The sequence below is a fragment of the Phoenix dactylifera genome, chromosome 4 (genome assembly GCF_051530095.1).
Source record: "Phoenix dactylifera cultivar Ajwa chromosome 4, Ajwa_hap1_PhDact_Kaust_v1.1, whole genome shotgun sequence".
Classification (NCBI taxonomy): domain Eukaryota; kingdom Viridiplantae; phylum Streptophyta; class Magnoliopsida; order Arecales; family Arecaceae; genus Phoenix; species Phoenix dactylifera.
The window spans coordinates 17889115-17907888 of NC_143193.1; the positions used below are offsets into that span (position 1 = coordinate 17889115).

General features: G+C 39.5%; 1 protein-coding gene across 1 annotated transcript in view; it reads right to left on the reverse strand.

The window, feature by feature from the left end:
• Nucleotides 1-659: 659 nt before the first annotated feature.
• LOC149753699 (uncharacterized) overlaps nucleotides 660-18774 on the reverse strand; it is a 50330-nt gene continuing 32215 nt past the window's right edge. The window contains exons 7-8 of the mRNA XM_089930370.1: nucleotides 710-2162; nucleotides 660-665 (exon numbers count right to left, since the gene is read on the reverse strand). Coding sequence (XP_089786496.1) covers nucleotides 660-665; nucleotides 710-2162 — 1459 coding nt within the window. The remainder of the gene's footprint in view (nucleotides 666-709; nucleotides 2163-18774) is intronic.

Sequence of the window (18774 nt, forward strand, 5' to 3'; positions counted from 1 at the left end):
CCCAATAGGCCTTGTGTTCTAACTCGACAGGTAAATGGCAAGCCTTGCCATAGACAATCCTGTATGGGGACATTCCAATTGGTGTTTTGTAGGCCGTACGATATGCCCACAATGCATCTGTTAACCTAAGGGACCAATCCTTTCGAGATGGATTGACAGTTTTCTCAAGGATGGTCTTGATTTCTCTGTTGGAAATCTCAACTTGTCCACTCGTTTGTGGATGATATGGTGTACCGACCTTATGGGTGATGTTGTACTTCCTAGCAAGGGCTTTAAAAATTCTATTGCAAAAATGTTTCCCCCCATCACTAATGATAGCACGAGGGGTGCCAAAGCGAGCGAAGACAGACTCCTTAAGAAACTTGATCACTACTTTGTGATCATTGGTCTTACATGCGATAGCCTCAATCCACTTAGATACATAGTCAACAGCTAGGAGTATGTACTGGTGCCCAAATGACATAGGAAAAGGACCCATAAAATCAATACCCCAAACATCAAAGATTTCTACCATTAAGATTGTGTTCAGGGGCATCTCATTTTTTCTTGAAATTTTTCCTAGTCTTTGACATCGGTCACATGATTTGCAATACTCGTGTGAGTCGTGAAATAGTGTGGGCCAATAGAATCCACACTGCAAGACCTTTGCAGCCGTCTTTTTACCACTGAAATGACCACCACAAGCGTGGTCATGACAAAAAGAAAGGACATTCCTTTGATCGTGTTCAGGGATGCATCGTCTGATGATTTGATCAGGACAGTATTTGAACAGGTATGGTTCATCCCAAAAATACCATTTTACACGAGCTAGGAAGCGAAATTTCTCTTGTTTGGTCCAAGAGCTGGGCATTTGTTCAGTAACAAGGTAGTTGACTACATCAGCATACCATGGAACATTGGTATGGGAAATCATCATTAATTGTTCATCAGGGAAGGTCTCGGACACAGGCATGGATTCTCCAGATGATTCAACAATTAATCTGGACAAGTGGTCAGCTACAACATTTTCAGATCCCTTTTTATCTCGAATTTCGAGATCAAATTTCTGGAGCAATAGGATCCAACGAATGAGCCTTGCCTTAGCATCCTTCTTTGTGAGAAGGTACTTAAGGGCGGCATGATCGGAATAAACAAGAACCTTAGATCCTATCAGGTAGGGACGAAATTTATCTAGGGCAAAAACCACTGCCAACAATTCTTTTTCAGTGGTAGAATAGTTAAGTTGGGCGTCATTCAGAGTTTTGCTCGCATAATGAATCACATGGGGAAGCTTCTCTACTCGCTGACCTAAGACAGCACCTATGGCATAATCGGATGCATCACACATGATTTCAAAAGGACGACTCCAATCAGGACTCCTTATGATGGGTGCTGAAGTTAGTTCAGACTTTAGTCTTTCGAAAGCAGTTATACAAATTGGAAAAAAATTAAAAGTAGCATCTTTCGCCAACAAATCGCATAAGGGTTTCGATAATTTACTGAAATCCTTGATAAAGCGGCGGTAAAAACCCGCATGCCCTAAAAAGGATCTGACTTCCCTAACAGTTTTGGGAGGTGGCAATTTAGCAATTAATTCTACTTTGGCCTTATCCACCTCAATTCCCCTTTGTGACACAATGTGTCCTAAAACAATACCTGATTCTACCATGAAATGACACTCCTCCCAGTTAAGAACTAAGTTTTTCTGTTTACAGCATTCTACAACAAGTGTCAAGTGGTATAGGCATTCCTCAAAATTAGATCCAAATACAGAAAAATCATCCATGAAAACTTCTAAAAATTTTTCCACCATGTCGGAGAAAATACTCATCATACACCGTTGGAATATAGCTGGTGCATTGCATAGCCCAAAAGGCATGCGACGATAGGCAAAAGTACCATAAGGACAGGTGAATGTGGTTTTCTCTTGATCCTCACGTGCGATAGGGACTTGGTTATATCCAGAATAACCATCGAGAAAACAGTAATGGGAGTGGCCAGCTAGCCGTTCTAGCATTTGATCGATGAAGGGTAGAGGAAAGTGGTCTTTCCTAGTCATGGCATTAAGCTTCCTATAGTCGATGCATACTCGCCATCCCGTCTGGACTCGAGTAGGGACTAACTCATTGTGATCATTTTTCACCACAGTGATGCCAGACTTTTTAGGTACGACTTGAACTGGGCTTACTCACTGACTATCAGAAATAGGATATATAATCCCTGCATCTAAAAGCTTGATGACCTCGGCTCGAACTACGTCCTTCATGATTGGATTAAGTCGCCTTTGTGGTTCTCTAGAAATTTTTGCATCTTCTTCTAGATGGATTTTATGTTGGACCACAGAAGGACTAATCCCCTTAATATCAGCTATAGACCAACCGATAGCTTCCTGATTCTTCCGAAGGATACTTAACAGCTTCTCTTCCTGTTCTTTAGTTAGATTCGATGCAATTATAACAGGTAAGGTCTTGTTTTCTCCAAGAAATGCATACTTCAAGTTTTCGAAAAGGTCTTTAAGTTCTAGTTGTGGAGGTTTGACATTGGATGACACTAGCTGAGATTCCGAAATAGGCAATGATTCAAACTTGGTGGCCCATCTGCTAGTATCCATCACTGGAATGGAATCTAACAATGCATTAACCTCTTGACTTGACACACAATCTTGACCAAAATTAGCCAAACATCTTTCTAATGGGTCAGAATAACTCGATTCTTCAAAAGAACTGCTAATTATATTCTCAATCATGTGAATTTCTTCCAAATCGTCCATCTCAGTTGACTGACTACTACTATGAAAAATATTGAGCTGGACAGTCATGTTCCCAAAGGCTAGAGTCATTATTCCATTTCGGCAACTAATCACAGCATTTGAAGTGGCCAAAAATGGTCTACCTAGGATCACCGGGATGTGACTTTCTGGATTTTTTACTGGTTCAGTTTCAAGGACTACAAAATCCACAGGGTAGTAGAATTCATTAACTTTTACAATCACATCCTCTACAATTCCTTTGGGATACTTCACAGTCCTATCTGCTAATGACAAGGTAATGTTTGTGGGTTTTAATTCCCCCAAACCTAGTTCGGTGTAGACAGAATAGGGTAATAGGTTTACACTTGCTTCTAAGTCTAATAGGGCTCTCCGAATGATGGTTTCTCCTATTTTAATTTCAACAGTGGGGCAACCAGGGTCCTTGTATTTTGGGGCAATCTGCTGTTGAATAAGAGATGAGGCTTGTGCAGCCATCACAGCTTGCCTAGGAATACTGGTTTTTCTTTTTACCGTGGTTAGGTCTTTTAAAAATTTTGTATAGGAGGGGATCTGTCTGATGGCATCTAGGAAGGGTAAATTTATCTGGACATTTTTAAAGACTTCCATGATTTCATCGTACTGAGATTTTTTCTTTGAGTCTTGTAGTCTACTAGGAAAGGGAGCCTTAGGTGTGTAAGTTTCTATTGGTTTCTCCTCTATTCCTTGTGTTCCCTGTTCTTGTGTCTTTTTCTGGGTGGGGTTTGGCTCATGTTTTTCTTCTTTTTCTTGCACAGGAAGTTGGACCTTGTTGTCCACTTGCTTGCCAGACCGTAAGGTGGTAATTGCCTGGACTTCATGGGTAGAGTTTCCATTAGAATCAATATGAAACTGGCCTCTCGGCCCTTGATTCTGTTGCCTACTAGGGTTAGGCACTGGCTGACTGGGCAATTCACCTTTCTTCCTATCCCCTAGAGAGTTGGCTATTTGGCTCAGACTAACCTCAAGTTTTGCAATCGCTTGCGCATGGAATTGGTTAGTCTGGGTTTGAGCCATGTTGGTCTGTTGTTGTTGTTGGATGAAGTCTTGTTGCTGCTTCATCATGTTAGCCATCATGGCTTCCAATGATGTAGTTTGCTGAGGGATAGGGGCACTATAAGTAGGGATAGGTGGAGCCAATGATTGGTTTATTTGTGATGGACCTATCCTGGAAAAATTCTTCTGAAAACCTGGTGGACCACCTTGATGCTGAATAGGTTCATTTTGCTTGTATGAGAAATTTGGGTGGAACCTATTATCAGGATGGTAAACTGGGCTGAACGAGTTGGGAGTGGGCTTCTTAAAGGCACTATATGAATTTAGAGCATTTGCTTGCTCGGCCTTTATGGTGGGCAGATTAGGGCAGCACTCCACTAGATGTTCCGGATTGTTACATAAGACACACAAACTATATGACTCATGATCCACTTTCATGACGTAATTTGACTCTTTGTATGAACTCGAACTAGTGGAAACAGTGAAAGTATCAAACTTTTTGCTTAAGTTGTTCATTCCAGTCACCAGATTGGACATGACATTTTTGAGTTCTAGATCTGTTTTCATTTCATAATTACCTGGTTTTCTAGATCCGAACTCATCTCTATTTACTTCCTCACCATAGCTACTCCAATTTTGGGCGTTCTCGGCTAAGTCAATAAGAAATTCATAGGCTTGATCCGGGGTTTGGTTCATGAACCTACCTTTATGCATGGACTCCATCATGTTTCTATGTGCCGAAGTTAGTCCTTTATAAAAGAAGTGGACCAGATCAGCCTTATCAAGCCCATGGTGCGGGCACTTGACCAAAAGATCATGGAATCTTTTCCAAAGTTGGGAAAATTCCTCCTCAGATTTTCCTCTAAAAGTTCTGATGGCATCCTTAATTTTTTCAGTTTTTACCATGAGATAGAACTTAGCCATGAACTTCCTAGATAGTTGTTCCCATGATGTGATAGAATTTGAAGCTAGGGAATACAACCATGCAGCAGCACGATCCTCTAAAGTCATAGGAAATAACCTTAATTTAATACCCTCTTCATCTAAATTTTGATTTCTAAACGTTTGACAGATTGTCAAAAATTTGTTTAGATGAATGTAGGGTTGTTCACTCTTGAACCCATGAAACTTAGGTAACATGTTTATTGTTGCAGCCCGAATCTCGAATTGGGCTGCATTATTAATCGGTAATACTATGCAGGTAGGGGGACTAGCGGATGCGGGTGCAAACAATTCATTTAGGGTTCTAATATGTTCACCCATTGTAGAGATCGACGGTTGGTTTACAGTTCGCAAGTTATGATGAAAAGTTCTGTCAATCTCAGAATCAAATGGGGTTAACTTATCCCTTAATGACCTTCTACCATGCATACATTATCAATAACTTAATTAGATTCGACTTCTAAACGAAATCCTAAAAGAGAAGAGAAGGGCTAGACACAGATGACCACAATCAACACCACACAACAATTTGACCCTATTAGTCTTAGAATTAAGTGAGGTTTAGTAGCTTTTTAAATCTAGTTGCACAGAGATTTATCAGGTTAAAAAGTTCCTGAAATTCTCTCTAGATTAGACAGCTCCTAATCTTCCTTTCAGATTAAGTTTTAGCTTACCAGTTAAGCGATCCAGTAACCAGTGACCAGGAAAGTCCCGGGGTGTGTGGTGGTGCCAGAAGGGATACACCGATACCACAATACCCGTAACAGTTCTCACTGTTGTAAAACTTTTCTAGACATCACCAATTACTAAATCCTCACTGGAGTGGCTTTCAGCCGCTTCTTTCCAAGAGCCTAATTGAGCTCGAAAACCCTAAGGCCAACGTCTAATTGATTTTAATTTAATTTGGCTTAGGATAAGTATGCAAGGTGGTGATTTTTGGGCTAAGGACAGGTAATGACTTCCTGACCTTATCTTTTTAATGAATTTTGCCCTTAAATTATTTTATGCAAATGCTTAATACTAAATGCAGCAAATAATCAATGTTTTTTTTTCAAAGTTTATGCAATGTCATTGGGTTGTATTGATTAAATGAGCAAGCAATTTTTTTTTACTTTTACTTTTTTTATTTTTTTATTTTTATTTATTTATTTATTTATTTATTTATTTTAGCAATAACTTGAATGTAAACTAAACGCAATCCTTATGCGTCAGTCAATCTCCGAATGCCTGTTGACTAAGCTCTGGAGATTACTCCGTGAGGAGCCCCAATAAAGGTATGATAACCTCGGAGGATTGCACCTTATCAATTACTAGCAAAAATAATATAGATATTTTTTTTATTTTTCTTTTTTATTTTTTTTGAATTTTTTATTTTATTTTATTTTATTTTTTATTTTTTTAAATTTAAATTTCAAATTTCGAATTTCAGAATTCAAATTTTGAATTTAAATTTTTGAATTTTTGAATTTTGAAATATATATTTTTTTTCATTTTTTTTTTGATTTTTTTTTTCGAATTTCAAATTTCAGAATTTAATAACTACGAAATTATTAACTGAAAATAATCAAAATAAGAAAAATTAATAAAAATAAAAGTAAGAACTTACTACCGAAGTGCGTTCACTCCGGGCATCCAAAATTCGATTTGATCTTCGTGATCGTTCTTGCTTCTCGATTTGCCTCCCTGGCAACGGCGTCAAAATTCTGTTCGTCCTTTCCTGTCTACCTAAAAATATGCTAGACAGATCGTTGTTAGAACCGACGAACAAAAGTTAAATTTAAATTTACTCTTACCTGTTCTACTCGAAGAATAGTGGCTGTAAGAGGTCGATCCACAGGGAGGCAGTTGGAGTTGCTAAAAAATTAGAACGTTCACTCGGATTCAAAATCGAGTTTCGAATAACTTAAAGAAAAACATTATTATGAGGATGTTTGAATGATTCTCTGGTCTACCGGAGAATGTTTTATGCTTGAAATTAACGGAAAGACAGGTACTTAAATTCGAGGATCATTTATATATTTAATGAAAAAGAAAACTCTGGCATAAAATGGATGAAAACAGTGCTAGGAATATTGAAGACTAGAACATCGATTGAATGAAGGAAGATTTAATTGTATTGCATAACAAAGAAGAAAGATTACAGAATTTGGAGAACGGAAATTAAAAACAATAGAAATTAAAATCTTTAGCATAAATAGATCTCTCTATTAAACTAAATCTAAAAATCCCAAAACAACATGTTTCAAAATGAAACTCCTACTAAAAAAATTAAAACATTGCTCTCAATTAAACTAAAGAAATAGGAACAACATAATGCCCAAAATCACTAATACACAAATTAAAAACATAACTTCTAAAAAAAAGTAAACAACTAAAACAATAAAAAATACTAAGGAAACGTGATGCTCTGTTTTCAAATCTGAAAACAGAGCATTACTCTTCCCCTCTTTCTTCTCTCACAAACAGAGCACTCTCCTCTCTTGGCTTCCACCCCAACCGATGGCCTCCCTCTTCCCTGGTTCTAGGCCTCCACCAGCAACCGAGCACCCCCTTTCCCTCTTCCTCCTTCTCCTCTTATAGCCGCGGAAGGGAGATGGCAGACGCGGTGAGGACGCGGGGAGGAGTCGATCTTGGCGTGAACCGGGCGCTGTGAGGAGCTGGATGCGGTGAGATGGATGGCTGCGAGGCGGAGGAGGAGCGATCTTGGCTGGGGCTTCCTTCTTCGGATGCTGGGATCTTCCGTGATTGCTGGGAGGAGCCGATCACGGTTTGGGGACGTGGACTTCCTTCTTCAGCCACGCGATGCCGCTGGGAGTTTGATGCGGAGGAAGGGCTGAAGCCGGAAGAGCTGAGATGCTACGATTGCGGAGGATCTTCTCTGCTTCGGCTGGGCTTGATCGTCGGGATCACACGCGGAGGAGGAAGGATGCTGGGGCTTCCTTCATGGACGTGGGATCTGGGATCACGGACTGAATCATGGGATTCGGAAGAGCTGGCACGGGAGAGCTTGGACGCGGCTGCTTGCTGGCACGGTGGCTGGCACGACGCGGATGGAAGGTGGGGACGCATGCGGAAGTCACCGCGGGATCGTCGGGATGAAAGGAGACGCGGGCTGATGAAGAGGAGGCTGCTGTGATGGCGTGATCCGTGGGATGGAGCTGAAACGGGAAGGAAACCGGGATCATTTGGAGGTTGCCGCGGGATCATGGTGTTGAAGACAGGAGGCATTCACGGCTTGGATTTTCCTTTCCCTCGTAAGATGGGAGCTGGGAGACACCAAGTTCTGTCCAATTAGTCATATAGATAAAATAGTGATATGAAATTTGGCTTGTAGACGGTCATCTATTCTAGCTGGAGGTCAAGTGCAATTCTTTCAAGTCATGGGTCACCCAGTACCTTATAGTTATGATATAGCCCATTTAGATTTGCCCAAAATTATTTTCCAAAAGCACAAAAGAAATGGACCCGATTCGGACCCAAACCCGACTCGGATCCGAACCCGACTCGGATCCGATTTGAAGTCAAATTTGTACTCAATGTGCATTTTATCTCTAATTTATACTAATCTATGTTAAACCCAAATATAATATTAATCCAGTGAATTTATCATTATCGGTTAACAATAACACTAATTTTAGTAATATGTAGGTCGCACTTTTGTGCTCTCATCAGAAGACCAGTCGACTTAATATTGGATAATCAGATCTTAGTGATTCCAACTTTGAGTTTTTCATAGAAGGTAATCGATCAATTGGCCAGGTAAGCAGGTGGAAGGCTCCCCTTACTTAGAGAGTAAAGTCCTAATTAAGTAACCACCTTTGAGCTTTCCTACACACCAATTAGATCAATTAATCAAATATGGCTAGCTCAATGTATCGTTCACTTTTGATTGATTTAGGAAGGTTTTAGGTCTCTTGGGATTTACATCTAATGTAACAATCTACCCCATACCATATGTCATTCGATTTACATCTTATGTAAATGTCACATTGGTTCAAGTTTACATCCTATGAATTATGAAACCCTTTCATATATATTATGTGATTACATCTAATATAAATGACATAATTGTTTCAGTTTAAATCTTATGTAAATATCCTATTGTTTAAGGATTTTATTTACATCTCATGCAAATAAATTTTGTTTATCTAATACATACATCTAATGCATACATTGTTTTAAACATAACCTTAAACAAGTATGAACATTATGATTACCACATGCATCTTATGTATATTTTCAGATCTGAAACTTTAAACCTATTATGCTATTCTCTGGATTTCAGATCATGCATTACTTGATTTAAAACATTGTAATCTAACTGTAATTCTAAAACAATTTGCAAGATCATAGCAAATAAAAATCCGCATGCTGAAAATTTTAGCAATATGAAATTTCAGCATGCAGAAAATCCAGCAAGCATAATTCTTTTTAAAAATCATATTACAAATGTGGCAATCATTCTTTAAGTCCTAACCATGCTCTCTAGAACCATGGCTCTGATACCACTGATGAGTTATGCCCCGTTCGATGCGACGTTCGCAGCGGAATTCGAACGGAACGTCGTTCATCGTATGAACGTGCCTTGGATCGTAGAATTCAAAAACTTTTCTACATCCAAATCCAGAAGATCTTTGAACTCATTAGGGAGGGGAGATTAGGATCTGAGGAGGGTTGATTAAGATTTATAAAACTGAAACAAAAATCAGAAGTTATAAATTTGAAGATCTCATCTTCAAAAATTCTGCACATATAGAATATCGCAGCCTGATGATCTTTCTAGGTTCCTAGTTAAGCCGCATATGTGTCCGGCCTCTATAGATATCCACACGAGGATCTAATCATCTGAGATAGGGTCTTACCGGAGTGCTAGCTCCTTGCAAAGACCTCTCATGACTATCAAATAGATTGGAATAATAATCTGCAATATACCTCCTTGAAGAAAAACCTTTTCTTCTTTGATCTTACTCGCAACGGAGGAAGAGGAATGAGGAACCTTTGCGCATGAATCTTCCTTGCCTTGATGCCGTAGAAGAAGAGGATGCAAAGGACCCCCTTGCTGCTATGGAGGAGGAAGAATGGGCTTGGGCGTGGAGGAAAGAACTCCTTTCCTTGGGTGAATTGATTTCTTCCTAGGTTCTTCTTCTTTCTTTCTTTCCAACACTTGGAAGAAGATGAACTTGATCTCCCTTGCTGCCGTGGAAAGAAGAGGGGAAGCCTCTTGCTGCCGTGGGAAGGGAGAAGAAAAGAGAAAGGGAGGCGTGGAGAGGAAGAGGAGAGAATTAATTCATAATGTCTCCCTTGCTACCCTTTTATAGATTGGGTTTAGGGCTTCTCCTAATCTTATTAGGAGTATAGCACTATAACCCACCATTGGATTAATGCCAAGTGTCCAATCCTTGTGCTCATAGATGCATGACATGTGTCCACTTAATCAATTGATTAATTTTCTAATCACATTAGGATTTCTAATCTCATTAGGAGAATTAATTGATTTGGGAGCATGCATCCTACGACGCCATGTAGACTTTAAAGTCTGCATAGTGTGAACACGACTTAAGTCATATTAATCCTACAATGAGATGTGGTCTTCTAGGTGCAGTTAGCGTATGATACATCCCTCTATCATAGATCCCGACGTGACGGAGGTTATCGATATCTCATCAAACTCCATCGTCCGTCAGATGTCAAATTTATACGACTTCCAGTTCGAGATATGGAAAACTCTTTTTCCAAAATACCTAGTCAGGAATTTATCGAACTCAGTCTCATAAATCACACAGGATCACTCCTAATCTATCAAGGTTGATTCCAAAATGAACCTACTGTAGCCAATCCGCACTACAAAGATCCGAATGGCTAGGGCCCAAGTTCACATGTGATGAGAGCACAAAAGTGCAATAATCGTACCATCTTAATTAGTATTATATCTAATCATTAATGATAAAATTAACTAATTAACATTGTATTTGTGTTTGAGTTCAAGTAATCCAAAAACATTGGGTTTGAGCTCAGCTCATCCCAGCACGTCCAGCCCGCGTCCCCACCAAGCCAGCTCTCCCGTGCCATGCAAGCAACCAGCCGGCACGTCTCAGCCAGCCTTCCGCATCAGGCGTTTGTCCGCGTCGCTGCCAGCGCCGTCCCCGCATCTTCAGCGCATCCCAACCGCGTCCCTACCACGTCCATGCCACGTCCCCGATTGCCTTCCATTCCGGTGCCCGTTTCGAACGCAATCCAGCCATCTTCTTCTTCCTCCCATAGTGCATCACGGCCGTCCATCTTCCAGATCAGATCCAGCTTCATCCCGTGCAGAAACAGGGGAGAAGAAAGGATCCCATGCCCGTCCGCCTCTTCCGCGTCTCCTCCCTTCCAATTTCAAGCCGTGATCCCAGCATCCGTTTCTTCTCCCAGCTTCTTCCTCCTGTCGATCACGCTCCCAGCTCCATTCCGTCGATCCCGCAGAACCCATTCCACAACGCATCTCAGCCTCCCATCTCATCTTCTTCCATCCGCACGTCAACCTCCTGGAATCCTAGCAGCCAGCTCCCTTGATCCGGCCATCTGCAATCAATCCGGCGCTCCACGGATCACGCCTTCCTCCCACGATCCAGCCATCTATGCATCCAAGCAATCCCGCGGCCAGCTCATCCCGCGTCCGCTCCATGTCCCGGCAAAAACCCCCAAGACCCGCATCCGTTACCCCTCCATCAGGGGATCCATTGTCGGCTTCAAGGGGTGGGGGCGATCTATAAAAGAGGAGGAGGAGAGGAGAGGAAAGGGGGGGCTCTCGGCTGGTCGGAGGTGGAGGTCGGTTGGGGCCAAGAAATAGGGGAAGAGGGTTCGGTTTGGGAGAGGAGAGAAAGAAAAAAAAAGAAGAAATGCTCTATTTTGGTTTGAAAAGAAAAAATAAAAATAGGGGAGGAGAAGAAAGGGGAGTTTTGTGTTTTTTTTTCTTTTTTTCTTTTTATGTTTTATTTTATAGAAGAGCAATGTGTTGTTTTTAGTTTGAATTTTAATTGAGAGCAATGTGTTTTGTTTTAAGTTTTAACTTTAGAGAGTTTTATTTTGGTGGAGAGTTTTACTTTTAAGATTTTATTTATGCTGTAATTTTTAATTTCTTTTATGCAATACATTAAATCTTCTTTTATGCAATTTATGTTCGCTTCAATCTTCTTAGTTTCATCCATTTTAATTTATGCCAAAGCTCTTCTTTGATTAATTAAATATATAAATACTTTTCGAATCTAAGTACCTGTCTTTTAGTTAGTTTCAATTAGAAAACATTCTCTGGTAGACCAAAGAATCATTCAACATCCCCGACGTAATGTTTTTTTTCTTTTGTTATTGGTGTGCTGTCGCAGGCAACCAAAAAAAAAAACCTATACTCCTAAAAACATATTTGTAGTAGTGCGAGTAAGGATCGTTCCCACGGAGAGTATCTAGCCTAGTTCTATGCAACTTGAACAAGGACGGAGGGGGGGGGGGGGGTTGATAATAAAACAACTAAAGAAGAATTCAGATTTAAGTATTGAAATCAATCAAAAGAACAAATCTTGGTTTAAGTCAACATCCACCATCGAAATTTTACAACTGATCATTGATGCAAAGATATCAATTTGCACTTTGAATGTCCACCGATAGAAATATTTTCCTATCTCTTCTTAGTCGTAGTTAATTAAAAACAAGCGATCTAATTAATCCTAACTACTAAAAAACCCAAGACAAGCGCTAAAGGTTTAATTTAGTAGCAGCCTTAAGAATTAGAGAGATCGATGAAGCTAAACAACACAAACACAAGCGGTTGCATTTGATTTAGCCGAGTATTCTTCCTAAGATCTGAAAATTTCTGACGCAGCAAATTATTAGATCTTAGTTGCTTCACAGATAAGAGGGATCAAACAATTACGGATTTGATATCTAACATAGCAGTAGATTGCAACGAATAATAAACTAGTAGGCCTCCTAGTAATTAAACGAAAACAATCATAAAAATATGCACAGAAGGACATTCGACATCAAAACATGAATTGAACAATGAAAACAAATTCAGATCTCACAGTTTTATTGATTCCGAGGCTTCTGTTTTCTTAGACCAATGAAAGCTTTAGCCACGTAGAGCTATGGATGCAAACTTCCAAGGAGAAAAGAGAAAGAGGAGTCCTCCAAGAGAAAAGAGAAAGAGTCCCCCGTGCAGCCCCCTTTCTTTCACCTTTATCCCTTCCAAAAAAATCTCCTAACAAATATTCAAATCTGACTAATTAAAAAAAATAAAATAAAGTCCTAATATAACTGAGAAAGTGGTATTTCCAGTTGGGATTTTCGTGCATCAAATCTGGAAACTTATGAAAATTGACCGAGTCAAATCCACGTATTGCAGGCTAAGGACGTGTAGCAACTTCGAGACCAATTTTGACCTTGATAAAGCCAGTATCTATCAAAAATCAAAACATAAAAGTTGTAGAGCATTTTCTTGGCATTCCACAGCATCTTTAATCATCTCAATTAGAGCTCGGATGAGTAAGTTATGCTTAGATTACGAAGCAATGTCGAAACTATCCAAAAATCACCTAATTAGCTTTGTTTTGTACTTAACGCTTCCATTTGCATCCTAAATCAAAATATAAGAATAATGAGTACATTTAGGCACAAAATAAGTATGCAAGACTAAACATTAGGAAAGAAAAATATGACATTTTGCATTCTCATCAAATTCCCCTACACTTAACTTTTGCTCGTCCAACTTGTAAAACTCAAATTCACTTTTTCGAAAACACCAAAGTTGCAACGCCATCAACAAAGAACAACCAGCAATCTCTTCAAAACTCATAACAACTATTCTTGAATAACCTATAATTACTTAGTAAGCATTTTCACTCAAAAATGGAATGCTAAATACGTAGACCCTTACGGAAATAAACACTCGACTCTCATGTATTTGAAGGGTATGTGTTTCGCTCAAATTCATTCCAATGGAAATAATCTACCATAGGCTTGCATATCTTCTCATTCTCCACCACTGGGATCACATGCATAACACGAATCATAAGGACTTTTCAAGGGTTGTAATGGGGCTTAGGATCAAGGTGGGAAATATTTGGGAATGTAGTTCAAAAGCCATCAAAACTAGTGGAGCAAAAATGAATCAACTCAAGCTCGCTTATATGACATGTAAAACCAATCACTCCATTCAACAGCTTCTTCAATTTGGATTCAAAGCATTTAAACCATGTGAAACTTTTGTATTGAAAAAGAGATCGTTCAAAAGGAACACTTTTCATTTGTAGTAGGGAACGATCTTTCACAAAAGCTTCCACCTTTGTATATATCACATATAAACATATCCCTTTATTTTTTTTTCGAATTGTAGGAGGAATTATGAACATAAACAGTTTGTACATTAAAAATGATTTCCTCCATTACTTTTTCTCTCCTTTTTTTTTTTTGATTACAACAACCATGGAACCACGAATTGAGAATGAAAATATGTTCTATTTCACCAGTCATAGCCATACCACAAATCCAGACACCCCCACACTTATTTCTTGCACACCCATACATATCATAATGATGAATAATGCTCCACTAGTTCTACGGCTTGGGTAAAGGCATTGTTTTTTTTTCAGATTTAATGTTTGTAATGTGGGTTCACAATAAACGAAAAAGGTCAATAAAGCTCAAAGGGGTTCAACAAAGAAAAAAATTTAATTACTGTGGAGTGATTGATTATAACCCTATTTGATTTTGATGAGCTCAAAGCATTTGAGTATATCTTATACTAATGAATTCAATCTAGTGTTTCAGCCAGATATTTGTGAATTTATGTTTAAGTATCTCTAGCTTTGGTTCAATACATTTTGGTTAAGTATGGAACTCAGTTTCAACCAAAGTCTGAAGCTCGAGTCGACTCCAGAAGATTACGAGTCGACTCCAAGTGTTTCAGAAGCTCTGGCACATGCTCGAGTCGACTCCGGTATACTACGAGTCAACTCCGACTGAGAACTGACAGAAAGATAGAAAGTTGATTTTCAGACCCTGTCAGCGAGTCGACTCTAGAAGGGTTCGAGTCGACTCCGATGGTTGCCGAGTCGACTCCCGACGTTTCCGAGTCGACTCCAAAGGGTAACAGAAGAAAGATAGAACAATATATTTCAGATCCTGCAACCGAGTCGACTTCAAAAGGTTACGAGTCGACTCCGAAGTTTGGCGAGTCGACTCCTAGTTAAGTACGAGTCGACTCTCAGAGGAAAGCAAGACTAGAAGGCAGTTCAAGCCAAAACACAGAGGATCAGTTTTCGGATTCTGAGAGCCGAGTCGACTCCAACAAAGTGCGAGTCGACTCTGAGGCAGTTCAACTCAAAACACAGAGAAACAGTTTTCGGATCCTGAGAGTCGAGTCGACTCCAACAAAGTGCGAGTCGACTCCGACACAGTTCAACTCAAAACATAGAGAAACAGTTTTCGAATCCTGAGAGCTGAGCCAACTCCAAGTGTTCCCGAGTCGACTCCCAAGTCAGCCGAGTCCACCCCAACAAAATTCGAGTCGACTCTGAGGCAGTTCAACTCCAAACACAGAGGATCAGTTTTCGGGCTCTGAGAGCCGAGTCGACTCCAAGATGATCCGAGTCGACTCGAGAAAGAAATACAGAAAAACAGATCTCTGGAACCCTGAGAACGAGTCGTCTCCGGAGGGCCGAGTCATCTCCAGACATTGGCGAGTCGACTCCAGGGTTGGCCGAGTCGACTCCAGAACGGGACAGCACTTTAATTCAAATCCTGAACAGTGGGCGAGTCGTCTCCAGTAAAGTGTGAGTCGACTCCAGCAACAGCCGAGTCGACTCCAAATCGAGTGAGTCGACTCCGACCCCAACGGATACACTGTCAAGAGTTGCAGATTGTGCAGAGCGGCCACAAAAAGGTCTCTAACGGCTAGTTTTCAAAGTGGACTGCTTAAATAGCCAGAGTGAACAGTAGTAGATATCAAGAGAGCTATTCCATTCAAACAAAAAGGGATTTCTACCTACCAAAGGCTCTCAAGAGTAAATACAAGAGAAAGAAGAAAAAAGCGCATTGAACTCCATCCAACAAACGTTTCCTTCGCATTCAAGGCTCTCCTCTGACATCAGATCATCAGTGCATTCAAAGAGGAGACTCAGAGTTCGAGAAGCCCCTTCTTCCTCTTCCAAAATCTGTTTGAGGGCTTCTAACTCTACATTATTTATATTGTTCATATTTGCTTTTTAAGAAGCTTTTCCTGTACTCTCTACAAATTGTTTTCTTGTTACTTGATTCAATCAGAGGATTGAATCAAGGTTGTTGAGGTTTGTTGGTGAGCCGAAGTTAAAACCAACGGTGTAAGGGTTCGATTGTGATCCCGAAAAAACAATCGGGTGGTTCTAGTCGGTGAGCCTGTGAAAACCGACCGAGTTCGTTGTGATCTCGTGAAAACAACAAGTTGGATTGTGAACTTGTAAAACAACCGGCTGTAATCCTAGGAATTATAGTGAACTCCCAAGTGAAGCTTGGGGAGTGGACGTAGGAGCAAGGGTTAGCTCCGAACCACTATAAAACCTCTTGTGTTTGTAATTGGTTCATTGTCTCTTCCATCCTCTCCACTCACTGCAACTAGTAATCTAATTAATCAGCCTGCAATAATATTAATTAGTTACTCATTAAGTTTTAATTTACAATTATTACTTAAAACCCAATTCACCCCCCCTCTTGGGTTGTCTTCTTGGGCAACAAGTGGTATCAGAGCAGGAGCTCTTCTATCAAAAGAGTAAAAGATCAAAATGACAACCCCTTTTGGATCTTCACTTATTGAGGGACAATCCACCAATAGGCCTCCATTCTTCAATGGAACCGACTACGCATATTGGAAGGCTAGGATAAAAATATTTATCCAAGCCCAAGACTATGAGATTTGGAGTATCATAGTTAATGGACCATATATTCCTTCTATTTTTGTAGATAACATTACTATTCCCAAGCTTGAAAAAGATTGGGATGACAATGATAGAAGGAAGGCACAACTAAATGCCAAAGCAATGATGTGCTTTATTGTGCCTTAGACCGTAATGAATTCAATAGAGTCTCTACTTGCAGTTCTGCAAAAGAGATATGGGACAGACTTGAAGTGACCCACGAGGGCACGAATCAAATCAAGAAATCCAAAATAAACATACTAGTTCATAAGTATGAACTATTTAAAATGGATTCTAATGAAACTATCACTTGCATGTTTACTAGATTTACTGATATTGTCAATGGTGTAAAAAGCCTTGGCAAAAGTTATGCTAACAGTGACCTTGTCAGGAAAATTCTTCGATCTTTGCCAAGGTCATGGAAAGCCAAGGTAACGGCAATCCAAGAAGCCAAGGACTTAAACAAGCTGCCACTCGAGGAGCTTCTTGGATCCCTGATGACGCATGAGCTCACAATGAAACAACACAGCAAAGAAGAATCCTCTCATAAGAAAAAGGTAATAGCCCTCAAATCTACTTCTTCTAACAAAGATCCATCTTGCAGTAGCAGCAGCGAAGAAGAAGACAATGAGGGAGATGATGATGAGGCTCTTCTCGTGCGAAAGTTCAGAAAGTTCATCAACCGGAAGAAGTCTTTTCATCAGAGGAGAGGTCCCTCAAATTTCTACAACAAGGACAAAGGTAAGGAAAGGGAAAGTGAGGGAATCGGCTGCTATGAGTGCAAGAAATCGGGACATTTTAGAATCAGCTGTCCATTACTAAAGAAGAGCATCAAGCACAAGAAGAAGAAAGCTCTTGTCACCACCCTGACAGACTCCGATTCATCATTATCATCATTGGATGAGGAACAAGAGGAAAAGGCCAACTTCTGTTTTATGGCAAATGAAAATGAGGTAACATCTGAAACGTATTTAGATTTTACCTTTGATGAATTGTATGATGCTTTTAATGAACTAATGGATGAATATAAGACAATAAATCTTAAGAATAAAGAACTAAAACTAACTAATCAATCTCACTTCCATAAGTATGATAAATTAATTAAGGACAAGGATTTTATCATTAAAGAAAATTTAGAACTTAAAACAAGCAACCAAATGTTAATTCAAAAAACTAATACCTTAATTAAAGATAACGAAAAACTAACCAAGAAAATTTCAGAACTTAAAAACGGTAAACAAACTTTAAAAGATAATCTCACAAAAGACTTAAACATAATAAAAACAGAAAAACAAAAGCTAACACAAGAGCTTGAAAAATACAAACCTATTGTTGAAAAGTTTACATATAGTTCTGAAAAATTGGAAATGATACTTAACAATCAACGAGCTGTGTTTAATAGAGCTGGTTTAGGGTATAAACCTAATAATAAGCAAAAGCTCCTTAAAAATTTCTTTGTGAAAGCAGGGAAAAGTAAAACTAAGAATATAACCTATTTTTGTTGTGAAAAAGTAGGACATAAAGCTAATGTGTGTGACCATAGGAAAGCAGAAGCTAAAAGAAAAATTAAAAAGGTTTGGGTTCCAAAAGGAACCAACATTACTAACCTTGAAGGACCCAAGAAAACTTGGGTACCTAAAATTGTATGATTTTCTTGTGTAGGAGTGTCTTGCAGCCAAAGTCGACAAAAACTGTTGGTATTTGGATAGTGGCTGCTCAAGACACATGACGGGTGACAAGGAGCAATTCTTCACCTTAGAGCCTAAGAAGGGAGGTGCTGTGGCATTTGGAGACAATAACCAAGGTCACATCGTTGGTATAGGTAAAGTACAAATCACCTCTTCAACCTTCGTTGATAATGTACGATTTGTAGATAGTCTTAAGCATAACCTACTTAGCGCTAGTCAATTATGTGATAGAGGTTTTGATGTTTTGTTTAAGCCATCTTTATGCATCATAACCAACTCAATTGACAATGGATTAGTATTTAAAGGAATTAGACGTGGTAACGTCTATGTAGTAGATCTTGAAGACCTTGCTAAAAACAGTCCTTGTTTAGTAGCTAGTGATATTAAGGTTGATGATGCAAGTTGGTTATGGCACCGTAAATTAGGTCATGCAAGTATGGATATAATATCTAAGTTAGTTAAA